Source organism: Manacus vitellinus, unplaced genomic scaffold, assembly GCF_001715985.3.
Source record: "Manacus vitellinus isolate BGI_N305 unplaced genomic scaffold, ASM171598v3 scaffold_93_pilon, whole genome shotgun sequence".
Lineage (NCBI taxonomy): Eukaryota > Metazoa > Chordata > Aves > Passeriformes > Pipridae > Manacus > Manacus vitellinus.
In genome coordinates this window covers 1,347,459-1,360,960 of record NW_021940884.1, presented here as the reverse complement: position 1 = coordinate 1,360,960, position 13,502 = coordinate 1,347,459, and the positions used below count along the sequence as shown (strand labels likewise).

Below are 13,502 nucleotides of genomic sequence, written 5' to 3'. Positions count from 1 at the left end.
AAAACTAGCTCCAGATAAACTCTGAAAGTTCTATAAGATCCAAATAGGATGTTAATTACTTACTTGGTTAGGTCCCCTTTATAAACTGGTTTCTAGTCCAGGTACACACTGCACAAATATGCAACTACAATTTACATCTGAAGTGCTAAACTAGAAATTATCAGTGATATTACACTGTTAATATCAATTAATACATTTGGAAAAAAAACAGATTTAAGACATGAGACTTTAAAAGGGAAAAACAGGTTTATTTCATGCAGTTTACAATACACCAGTGTTATGAAAAGGAGTTTAAAAAAATACCCACACACTTTTTAATTGCACGCTTGATTTAAAAGTGATGGTTAACTGTAACCACCTTCAAATTATATGGGAAGCCCTAGCAGATTTCTTTCCAGGGAAATTCCCTGGATTCACTTTCTTGTCTATGTCTGTGCTAAGAGTTTTGGCTAATGCAAATGCATTAAAACCAAATCAAAACTCAAATTTTGCTGCAGTAAGAACACTTCAGAGATAATGAATTGGCACAAAATAAAGTGTCATTGCTAATCCACTATCCAGGAAAGAACGTGTTGCAAGTATGGCCACTTGGATATAAGCACAAACAGCTGATGCACAACTAATTTTGAGACCAGTGATTTGGAGGAAAAAGAAAAATAAAGAACATCTGTTGAACTGGGTAGGTGGGCCTATAGAGTGCATAGGAAATAGATTTTTCACAGCTGGGTTCAGATGAGGCTAAGGTTAGAAGCAGGTGGAAAAATTTGCCATTTGATACTTCTTCAGTTTGGTGATCTTGTTTCAGTTCTAGGTAGAGAGATTGGCAACATTTCTCTTACAGTGCCTTAGCACTTGCTTCATTCTAGCAAGTACAAGAGCCAAATTAATGTGAGTAAAGTTGTGCATAAGCTTTTGGAAAATCTTCAAAAGTAGCAAGAATCACGTACATAAATATATTAACCCTTACATTCCAGATGGCTAGGCCTCAAAATCGCAACTTAAGTCAGGTCAAAATTTAGGCTCAGGCAAGGAGAGCACTGTCACAGAACCTCCTCCCCCTTCCACCCACTCCCAAAGTAGCAAAATAACTTTCTAAAAAGTTCCTGTCATTATAGTAGTTATTAACACACAACATCCTAAGGAGAACCCTTTGATGGGTTCAGAAACCTGTATTTGCAGCAGTGTCTATTCACTGAACTTCTGAGAAGTTTATGCCTTGGTAGACCCTGCTAAAGTAGAGGACAATTAAGTTGTGAAGAAATATTCTGTGACAATTTCCTGGGGCAGAATCTTCCTCAAAGCCTCTCCATTGGCAGTGTGGTTCATAAAAGTTGCTAGATTTCAGCACGGGCAATAGTAAAGTCGTGGGCAAGTCTACTGTCTTCTCTAGTGTGCTCCTATATCCATTCTGGATACTTATATCTGCAATTGGTTCAGCCATTTCTAAAAATTATTTTAGACTCCAGGAGTTGAACAGAAAACAGACTAGTTACTTTTTGAATGTTGTATGTCTCTGGAACCTCAAATTAGCCCTGGAAAGCGTTTTAGCCCTTGGCATTTCTGCACTGAAAATGGAAAGGGTTCCTTCTGACAGTCATTTAGGCAAACTGAACAGTAATATCTATTTAGCCCTTTAAAGCCTCAGTTCAGTAAAAAACCTTTAAAGACAGCTTGTGATTTTTGTGAGCTAAAAGAAAAGTTATATGACACAGTTCAGAGAGCCTTCCACCTTTTTTTTTTTAAACTGAATAGTTATACTATTTTAAGAATCAATAATTCTACACACAAACCCAGGTAAGATCCCAAGATTGTCCTTAAAGCTGGAGATAACTGCAGTCTAAACTATAATGAAGTAACAGGCAGCATCCTCAGACTGTAAGTATTTCAAATTTGTTGTGTTAGAAAAGACACTTCCCAATGACCACTCAGGTTTTAATCCTACTGTCTTGAGCTAAACAAAGTATCTCTTTTCAAGAGCCCCATAGTTCAGGGCTGATTGAAGAAGTTAATTTGAAAAACTTGGAATCTTTTGATGTGGTGAGAAAGAGAATAAAATAAGAGAGTGACACTGTCTGATTTTATAACATCTCAAGTGAACTGAATTCCAGGGTTCATCTCCAGGCTCTCTTTCACTTGACTTTGATCTTCATGAAAAGCCCAGGACTTCACTCTTCTCCCAGTACTTCTCAAGGAATGTATTCCAGTATACCTGCATGATTGTTATCTGGTTTCTATGTTATTTCATTGAATCAGATACTATTACATTTTTGCACTCCAAGGTCATTTTTGTAACAATAATAAACCCAGTAATTTTTAATAAATGTATGCAAATTTGCTGGTGGTAGCTCTCTACAGCTCAAAAAAAGACTGACAACTCTCAACAATCTCAAGAGATATTCACAGAATAGCATTCTGAGAAGCACACTTCTGATAACACCATCATCCTACTCAACAGACTAGTTCCACAAGCATGCCTGCAACCCAGTTTTCTTTTGTTTAATCTGCCAGAAGCTTTCATATTTCTCCTGGGGAAAAAAAAAAAACCAACACAACAAAACAACAAACCACCTCTTTCAGAGAAAAGGAGATTGATTCAATCTTTGTTATCTGCAGGAAATAGTTCTAATTGATCATAACTGTGCATTCACATTGCTGGAAATGGAGCTACATAAGTATTGTCTAAAGAAAATCTGAAAACAAAAAAGTCAAGATGGATACACTAAGCTTCATTTTTTTAAGAAATATCTTTTCCTAACCCTACAATGCAAGATGAAAGGAACTTTTATCATTAAAAGAAACCTGAGTTTGAAAAAAACACAGTACATTTTGTTCTGAGGACTGACGCTTTAGTAAAGAGTCAATATAAGCTTCTGAATTCAATCAGGCCTTTGACACACAATTAAATTACTGTGGAATAAACCCCTTGCAATTAGCCATAATCCATGGAAATCCCACAGTGAGATGGGATAAAATTCCAGGTAACCTTTTGTCTGTTTACTGTGGGAACTGCTGACTCAGACTATACTTTTGGACAGTTTTGGACATTCACATCTTAGAGGCCTCAGAATTACTTCTTCATTGCAGATAAACTCTGATTCACTTGGCACTTGAAGAAGTCAAAAGCATATAATATAAAAATGTCATTTCCGATAAAGGAAAATGGCCTCTGAGGAAACTTAAGGCCAACAATACGCTCTCTGTTTCCTAACTCAAAACAAGAAATTGCTTTTACACAAGTTTTGCAAGAAGTTTGTCATGTAAAAGCCTTTGAGGAATTTAGTATCTCTCCCTTCCTGCTTTATCTCCTTCCGCTATGATCTCTTCATGCTTAAATTCTAACCTGGAATACTGTTCTGATGTAAGAATAGAGGAGCTGTGTAAATTCAGAGTTCGGTCACAGGGGTTTGCAGTACAGCTTTGCAGCCCCAGCCTGTCAGTGAACCCTCAGGTCTCAAGAATCCCAGGCAGTTCTCAGGTAGGTACTCTCCAAATGGCAGAAAAGAAACAAAGGACTCCCGTTTAAACTGTACTGGTACATTACTTCATCCTGCAAGATCTTAAAAGAGGAAGCAGTGTTTGCAAACCCTGGTGATGTGGATTGGACTCTAAGGCAATTACTTTGTTACTGTAGCTAACTTTATTGAAACTGCAAGAGTCAAATAAAAAGAAACCAAACTTATTTAGGGATCAATTCTTAATGCCTTGAAAAAGGCTGACAATAGCATTTCCAACTATCTGAAAGCCTCACATGTTCACAAAAATTAAAACAATAATGACAGTAGCAAGAATGGGAAAGTAGTTAGTTCAAGTGGTCTCAAACAAAGGAATATTTAAAATCATTTACAAGGTACCTGCCTACTAAACTTCTCTTTTTTTCTTTCCTTCTTAAAATCTTTGTGAGGTATTGGAAATAAAGTGCAAAATGATTAAACACTCATTTCCCCAAAATCTGCTATGACAGGAATACAATGTAAACTAGACCGCAGGTAATCTCATAATAAAAGCATGTTTTAAAACTGAAAATACTCCAGTGAAAAAAAAACGTACTTAAAAACCCCCACTCTTTTACACATTCTAAATTTGTTCAGTTTGCTCAGTTTGTTACTCATGCTTTGTTGATGTCATTTAGGAAAATTTCACTTTAATAAACAATAGTCTGTCTTTTTTGGGTTAAATAAAAGAAAAAACAGAAATGCTGATTCAGAATGATCATTGTAAAACAGGCATTTTAGGCATTAAAACCAATGCTGAGTTACTCTGTAGAGCACATCAGGAAAACAACAAATAACATGGTTAGCTGCAATTCCATGAGCTGGGGAGCTCAGAGAATTTGGTGGAGTCATACTGCTTAAAAACACAGTGACTACTGCAGCAGAGGAAATGTTTTAATATGCAGTTAACACAGACAACTGTTATGCTTATTTTCAGATACACAAGATAATCTGTTACTATTTAGGGGAAATTTGTGTGTTCAATTTAAGCTGATAAAATATGGGTGCCTAAAAAAGTATAAAAGTATAAACATTTCCCCCTACACAATTACATTTTTAGTAAATTAAAGTCCGTTTTAACTTCTTAAAAAAAGACAAAAGTTGTATGTGTTGTGGAGGGGCCAGCAGCTTCCTGTGCAGACCACATCCAAGTCGCAAAACAGTACAAACCCTTTCAAGCATTAGGCATAGACAAAACATTTAGCCCATTGCTTAACCTGCTTAGTAGAAATGTTTTTTACAAATTGTTCTCTGCCAAACTTTTATCAATGTGTAAGTCCTTTTAAAAAAAAGCAATAAAAAAAAAAGAGTAGACCCTGGGTGTTTGAAAATCAGGCTTTTGAGTAAAGGATTACCTACAGTATATGCATAAATTCTGAAATTACTGAGAATGAAAACTGTAATGTCTTTAGAATTCAAAACAATCTTGTAGCTTTTTGAAACTCCCTTCCACTGCTTCCATAAGTTAATGAAGCCAAGTTTTATACTGTCCATTTCATTAAGTGTTTTAAAGATGTACTAAAGACTTTGCTGAAAACATAGTGTATTAAAAAGCTCCAGTCTAGTGTATTAGCCTTCATCAAGGACAAACTAATAAAGCTGCACCAGATTTTTTTAAACACTCTTCTTTAACTGCATAGTTGAAACTGTATAGAAAGAGAAAGGTTGATTACAGGTATCCTGAATGTCCAAAGTAATCATGTTTTTCAATTGGATGAGCTTGTGTTCACACTAAGGTTGATTTTAATCCCAGTCATAGTGACAAGGACCTAGGACTACCCTGCCATACTTCTGTAAAACCTCCAGCTCTAGAAAAATCTCTACCACATAGTTCAATGCTTATAGGCATTTTATAAAAGCACAAACACACATATGAGTATAAATATCTCAAAAGAAATAGAATGTTCAGTTGGTCATTTTAAGTGAATTTTGATTCCCCTTCCAAGCATCTGGCTAAGACTGGAGCATAACTTTTGCAGGAGACTTTTAACAGAAGGAACATCAAGAATAACTCAGATGAAGGCCATTTTCTCTGAGTTTAGTCTTCCCTTTGGGTGATAAAATATGCTATAAATCCAGTCAATATATACACCCTTCCTCCAGAGAAACCTTTTTTCTGTTGTGTAATTTTTTCACGTGCTAGTTTCAGTTGATCTCCTAGGCTGTTATTACATAATAGAGTATGTCACAGAGCCAAAAGGAATGTGCAGTATAACACAGTCAACTGGGGCTGCCACTGATTCGGAAACAACGTAGGCCCAAATACTTGCATTTGTGGGCTGTAACGCTTGTGTGTGTGTGTGTGTGTGTGTGTGTGTGTGTGTGTGTGTGTGTGTGTGTGTGTGTGTGTGTGTGTGTGTAGCACCAATTGCATTGTCCTTTTAAGGTTTACAACAATTAGTAGGAAAATGTCTCCAGACTGATCAACACTGGGTCATCGAGCACCAGACATTAAGTGCTACATGTCTTCAAGGAAAATATGAGTGCATGGTCATTTCTTTTCAAATGACCAGTGTCAATCAGCCCACAAGAGAGTACGACCATGCACTACAACCAAAACTTAACACACACTCCCACACCATCTATTCCCATTATGTAATCTTGCAATGCTTCCAGCCAGTTGACACCCAGTTTATAGACAAAAATGGTTGAACCCAGACCAACAGAAAATTGTCTAAATCAGATTTTTCCTTTTGCAGCCAAGCCTCTTCAGTGTGACAATTCACTGCATCTTCGAATAAAAGTGAAAAAATTGTCACCATTCAATACTGTCTTCACATCCTGGAACCTCGTTCTTGCAAAATCTGAAACAGACCAATAAAAAATCTATAAATGAAAATTAGCTCTACGTCATTCCTAAAGCATGGAGGTCAAAGAGCAACATAATGACTATTTCAGATAACCCGTAAAGCGTCAAGGACCTGGTTCAAGGACATTCCTGGGGTTTGTACATTAAAGCTGAAAAAAGACAGATTGATATGTACAATGTCTACTATCAGACACCATTAAAACAGATCTAAAAGACTGCTATGAACTGAGTATTAATATAACCAAGGCTTAAGAGTTGGCAAAAGTAAAAAGTAAGCCATTGCACCTCATCTTAGTTCTGAACATCCTTAGGTCCTGTGTGGTAAATGAACTTGGGTACTTCATTAGAAATTTAATTTAATCTGCATTTTTCCTGTTCCAGTAAAATATCCTTAACTTTCTGAAGTTTCAGATGCAAATTATGTTCCACAAATTAGTATTGAAAACATGAAATAGCAAATCAAAATGTGCAAAAATGGCACACTGGGTGAGATGATGCAGGAAGTTTTCAAAGGCCAAGAGAACAACCCAGCAAGATTTAAACTAACAACATGAAGACCAGCTATTCTACTTTCAGTCTGAGTGCTTTTTCTCCTTTTCTGTTTCAGTTTTGTTTGGTTCCTCCAGGGAGGAAAGGATCAAGTCTTAGGACTGATTGTCCAAGCAACAATATTTTCATGCTGTTGCTCTACTGAATGGCAACCACCAATAATGAGGTTAACTCTCAGGCTGAGAAGTACTCTAGAACTGTGACAGCAGGCTATAGAACCAATCCCAGGGTTCTATATTTGGCTGCTGTCATGAGCAGCCAAATATATCATTAAGCAAAGCTTCAAACATACTCAGCACAGGTACTTAAGAATGTTAATCTGCAAGTAAAAGTCTCATGACACTTCATTTTCTTTTGCTTCTTGATACAGAAAGATGTTTTCCCTGGGACACAACATGCTTTTGGGTATATTTTAGATGCAAACATTGCTTATTTCATGAGGGTCATTTACTACGAGTACTAAGGAAAAAGCATTTCATATGAAACTATAGGAAAGATACAAGTGAATTCCGTGAGGAAAAGCCAGCCTCTGTAAATTACTCAGCAACTGCTTGTATAATGAATTCAAAAGGGACTAGACAAACTTACAGAACATAATGCCACTGATATTGACTCATGGTGTTAGAGTGTCATCGTAGCTTCCACACAATCTTCTTCTGGACGAAGGCTTGAAGCCAAAATTCCTAAACTGAGGTTTACTGGAAGGTGGGGAAATGTATCAGGAGTAAATACCATAAATGCTTCATATTTAAAACTCTTTCCTCAAGTATTTGCTGTTGGTCACAGCTGAGAACAAGGTGTTGGAGTAGGATAGTGGCTAATGGTCTGACCCAGCAAATGTGGTCAGCAAGTGAAACCATATCCAACAGAGACAAAACCATGGCTGCCACAAATACCTGTGCAGCTGGAAAATAATAGTTGATCTATTAATGTTGTTAATCTTTCAAATCTAGTATTGGAAGCAGAAGAGTGCATTCTTTCCAGGAAGATAAAAAGTACTTACAAGATTAATAGACTTGGAACTATTTTTTGTAGTGTCAGGAGCACATACAATAAGATAAAGCTAAGCCAGATCTGGACACTGAACTTTGCACACTTTACTGAGCAGTAAACTCAATGTAAAACAGAAAATTCTATCATATTAGGCAATATTTTAACACACTTTACTTGCTACTTCTTCAGTAACCTCTATCTCTACTAAAGGGGAAATCAAAGAAGCACAGAGTGGGTTGGGTTGGAAGGGACCTTAAAGATCATCAAGTTCCACCCCCTGCCATGGGCAGGGACACCTTCCACTAGCCCAGGTTGCTCCAAGCCCTGTACAACCTGGCCTTGGACACTTCCAAGGATGTGGCAGCCACAGCTTCTCTGGGCGACCTGTGCCAGGGCCTCAGCACCCTCACAATAAAGAATATGTTCATCATTATACCCAATCAAAAACAACTGGTTCAAAAATTTGAACCCACTGTTCAAAAGCATCGCCCCTTGTCCTCTCACTATGAGCCCCAGTAAAAAAGTCTTTCTCCATTTTTCTCATAAGGCTCTTCTGAGTACTGGAAGGCTGCAATAACATTTCCCCTGGGCCTCCTCTTCTCCAGGCCAAAAAAATCCCAACTCTCTCAGCCTGTCTTTACAGGAGAGGTATTCCAGCTCACAGACCATTTTCATGTCCCTCCTGTGGACCCAGTCTCACAGGTCCATGTCTTTCTTGTAGTAGGAGTCTCAGAGCTGGATGCAGCACTCCAGGCAGGATCTCATGAGAGCGGAGTAGAGGGGGAGAATCACTTCCCTGAACCTGTTGGCCATGCTGCTTTTGTTGCAGTCCTTGATAATGGATTTTCTAGTCTGCAAGAATTGCTGGCTCATATCCAAGTTTTCACCCATCAGTATTCCCAAGTCCTCTTCAGTCAACCCATTTGTCACCCAGTCTGTACTCATACTTTGGACTGTCCCAACCCTAGTTTTCACATTTCTGTTCTGTTTTCCCTACAGGTGCACCAGATCCAAAGTTGACTCATACATTCTAAACAACGCTGAATGAACTCTCAAATTCTAGAAGCCCGAGCGCGATTGCTTCTTAGGGAAGCAGAACGTGAGAACTATTTCCTCCCACTCAAAATAAAGGTGCTGCTGCTAGAACAGTGTTTTAAGGAATGTTTGCCTCTCAGGCAGCTTAAGAATATTACATTTGATTCCAGCATAGTGCCAGTTTACTTTTTTTTCAATAAAGCTTCAGATTTGATTAATTCCCTTCAGCCATTCCTGAAGACTTGGCAAAAGGTCTTGTTCTACTGTAGCAGTAGTTTCTGTTAGCATCACTTAAGAAAACAATGTAGGTTTTTCTTCAGCCATGTGAAGCAACTTCACAGAATCACAGATTGATAGCATATCCTGAGTTGGAAGGGACGCACAAGGATCATCAAGTGATGATCCTGGCCCTGCACAGGAAAACCTCAGGAATCACATCATATACTTGGGAGCATTATCCAAACTTCAGAGATAAATATAAGGCTGCTTTACAGCTAAAAAATTCAGGTGTATAGGTGAGAAGCTGAAATTTAATCTCATGCAATGATAAATATCTTTGATTTATTATACAGGTTCATGTGACTACCCACACTGTACCACTGAACAGTCAATGGTATGTTATCTTCTAGAAACTGGAGAGCACAATAAATATGAGCAGTGCTTGCAGACACGTTAGGAAAAGGTTCTTTCAGATGCAAGTTTTTTTGTGCTCTTCTACTTGTGACTTTTAAAGAACCTTGATCTTGTATCAGATGTCAAACAACAGTGGAAAGAATCCCTCCCCAGAGAGTTGTTTCCTGTTGCACCACAATCATACTATTTACTTGTATTTGCTATATCTCAATTCAAAAAATTATTAATTTCAAAATTATCAGATAAGATCACCTTTGGACTATGCTGTACTTCAGTCAAGTTTGCTAAATTATTGCCAAATCAAACATTTACTGAAAATGTATACTGTAAGTCTGTATCAGATGCCTCTACATATAAAAAACCCATTAGGCAGAAAAGGTGGTGTATGTGAAATAAAAATTAAAAGCAATTCTGACCCTACAGTCTATATGAAGAACTTTCCTTCTCAGCAAAGCTTTAAAGGAACGAATCACAATACAGTTTGTAAAAGCAACACTTATTACTCTGTCAAAGCAGCAATAATCCAAAACAGGAAGTCTACCTTTGCTAACCATGCTACAACTATAATCACAAACACACACACACCACCAGGACTAGCCAAAAGACAGCACTAGTGGGGGTGGGAACTGGATGGGGCAGAAAAGCATCTGGTTAAAATCCTAGGGCAGCTAGTGCTCACCATGACATTTACACTTAATCTGAGTCATTCATATCGTAATCCGTTTCTTCATCCTCACTCTGAGTGTCATGCAGCATGCAGCAAGTATACAAAAAGGAAGGGAAAAGAAGAGATTGCAAGTGAGTCAGAGCTGCAACAAAGTACAGTCCACTTACAGCTGAAGCATCTGGTAACGACATTTATTTACGTTTACCTGGGACCCCCACTCTTAGTAAAAAAGTATGACAGCTGGCAATTTCAAGAACGAACATAACAGATTTCATGAAAATTTCCTTTTCCAAATGTCCTAAAATCAGCAGATAGAAGCCAATAGTGCCATGCAACATAACAAAAGGGACTGTAAGTATAGAGATAAGTTAAATAAAACTATAAAGCTGGTACCTTAACTCTGTGTACTCCTCACCAGGGATGCAAAAGGATAATACTAGTATCTAACTTTGGATGCAGACATTCTGAACAAGTTTTGGTCATTTGTCCCAAGAGTGCTAGGTCAATAAAGTGATATGAAAGAGAAGAATGCCTGTGGGATAGTGCCACAGCAAACAGTAAAAGCCACTGGAACCATTCAAGGTCAATTTTCTTTGCTAAGGTAAATTACGAGGTTACACGGAATCATCTACTAACTTACTGTGCTGATTAAGAAAACACAAGAAAAAAGTCTCTAGGAAGGCATGAAGGTGAAGCTTGATTAGATGGCTATCAGAAAATGCTTTTTCCAATTCTGAAAGTCCAGGACTATTAACTAAAACTGAAGTGCTTGTCAACAAAAATTACATACTGGCAGGTTTTTTTTTCTAACCCAACCTGCTGTAAAAGTATTAGGAAGACTTTATCATGGCATCTAAAAGTCAGGCCCAGTACACAAACATATTATTCTGTATATATCAGTGGATACCAGAATTTCTGTCACATGAACTTCATGAAGACCAACTCAGACACTACTGAACAGATTGCAGACTACAGGATAATGCTAAGAGGGAACTATGGGCGTAACAGCTCCAGAGGTTCAGTCAAGATTCCTGAACACAGCTGTCAGAAACCTCTCAAGCAAAAAATATTTTTTTCCCAGTCACAGCATATACCTATGTAAAAAAAATTTGATCTATTAGAAACAAAATATATAAAAATTATTCTGCAAGTATTGCCTATTAATTGCTAGCAACAGCTCAATTCTTCCAGGATAAAAGGAGTGAATATTTTTATCGCCAACCAAAATTAACAGTAATTCTTACTCATCACGCTGGTCAAATTATGCTCTGCTCCCATCTCTGAAACAATGACCAAGCAGCACAGCAATGGAGAGGTCTAAGATAGCTTTTCTCAGAGCTACTCAATTTACACAGTTGAATTGCAGTCTGAACTAGCTTTTCTATTTAGCCTTTTACACTTTCATTTGACACATATTTTCTTTTACATATAACAATGCAATGTAACTCTGGCAACTTCTGAAATTCCCTGAAGATGTACTACCATTCCTTATGAAGATGTTTATTAGGCTTTAGAATTCCATGGTTTATTTCAGGTAGGTATCTCAGTCCTAAATTACTACCACACAGCTCTAACTTGTCAAAGTTTTCCTGAAGCATTCTGGCAAAAGCAGACCTCAACTAGGGTTTTGAAAAAAGTAGCAGGTTCACTGTTTACCCTTGACTACATTAATCCTTTACAATTCTTTGGAAGTTTATCTCAACAGTGACAAAAGAACATATATTATTTATTTCACTAGAAATCCAACATAAAGCTTGGAGTATCTTTATAGTCCATATTATAAAATGACTCCACATGTGTAGCTACATAAGCATGTTACACAGCACAGAAAGTAATGAGGTTTTATCTATTTGAGGCCTCACTGCCAAGACTCAGATCCATTTCAAAATTAATTTCTTCAAAGGTGATTCTTGAACAAGCAACTTTTGATGTTTCACCAATTGTTTTCCATCTACATATATGAAATCAAAAGCTTTTGATACAGGAGTGTCCAGTTTGCCTGTAGTCATCTCCTCATACAATGCAGCAATACAATAAATAAAAGTTGTTCACTATGCATGACAGAGAATACACCTACATTACAGAACTGCTCTGCCTTATTATTAGTCAGCTGCGATTTTGTATTTTCCCTTGTACAAACTCTGAAAGACAACTGAGTAAAATGCTAAGATACTGTGCCCATTACAATCTTTTTGTAAAGCTGGTTACAGAAAGTAAAGATAATTAAGTAGAACCCTGAAAACATTAAGCTAACAAGTACCTTCATCTTATAACATATTGAACATGACTGTTTTACAGAGATAGCATCTTACAAGCTCCATTCTTGACAGTAAGATTTCTTCAGTTGAAGTCAAGCAAGAAAAAAGTTTTCAACTGAACCAGTGGCAGAATAAGAAAAGCATTCAAACGTATAAGAAAGAAAACCTAGATTCTCAACTGTAAGAAACAGGTATTGAAAAAGTACAGAGTATTGTATTTAAATAATCCATGCATGCATAACTAATGCATGCTACCTGTACAATTTATAGTCTCTCATACAATGGACAGAGAATTAGTCACGAGCGAGGAGGAAAAAGGCAATTAAATAATGGTCCAGAACAGAGGTAGATCTATCATGACTTTGTGAAGCCCACCCAATTCAACACTGCTTTTTCAGTCCAATGTCTAGCAACTTACCTTTGCTTTTTCACTGGGTTCACTGGTTGTGCCATATGGAGTGTTATGCAATTCCTTTGAGACAACACACAGAAATTCAGCCTGATCTTCATTGCCATAGTTATAGGAAGAACCAATACTGACCAGCTGAAAGATGAAAAAAAAAGTCAATTACATTTCCACATAAAATAAAATCCCATAAAGTCTCACCTTTAGTAAAAACAATCCTCACTCTTCATTGTTGGTTGTGCCTGAAGCACGATTCTCCACTTCAATGCAAATATGTTTTGATGTTGACAAATACACTGACACTGATGATAAGATAAACACAGTTTTTCTTTTTAAACAATTACAGAATTAATGATTTACAGTTATGATTATACTGTGAAAGAAAAGGCTACAGAGGCAGGCCAGTGGAGAAGCAGCCTGTTCTGTTTCTGTTATTTACTGGGAACCTTCCTATCCTTCAAAGTTAATTTTTAAAAGTTTGTATATGGTATCTTAACATGGATGATTTAACATGTAAACGCCTGCATGCAGGAAGCTGAAGAGATCCCCACCACCACTTACAGAATAATGGTATTTCTATTAAAATATATTTTGAATGGACAAAAACAAAATTTGCATTTGATTGGAAAACAGCAAGACACAGCATGGCGGGACACCAATT

General features: G+C 37.2%; 1 protein-coding gene across 1 annotated transcript in view; it reads right to left on the bottom strand.

Moving 5' to 3' along the window:
- Nucleotides 1–227: 227 nt before the first annotated feature.
- Nucleotides 228–13,502, bottom strand: part of LOC103761639 (BTB/POZ domain-containing protein KCTD5) — a 31,186-nt gene continuing 17,911 nt past the window's right edge. Inside the window, 2 exon segments of the mRNA XM_029965262.1 lie at nt 228–6,295; nt 12,854–12,979. Of these exon segments, the coding sequence (XP_029821122.1) occupies nt 6,266–6,295; nt 12,854–12,979 (156 nt within the window). The 3' untranslated portion in view covers nt 228–6,265.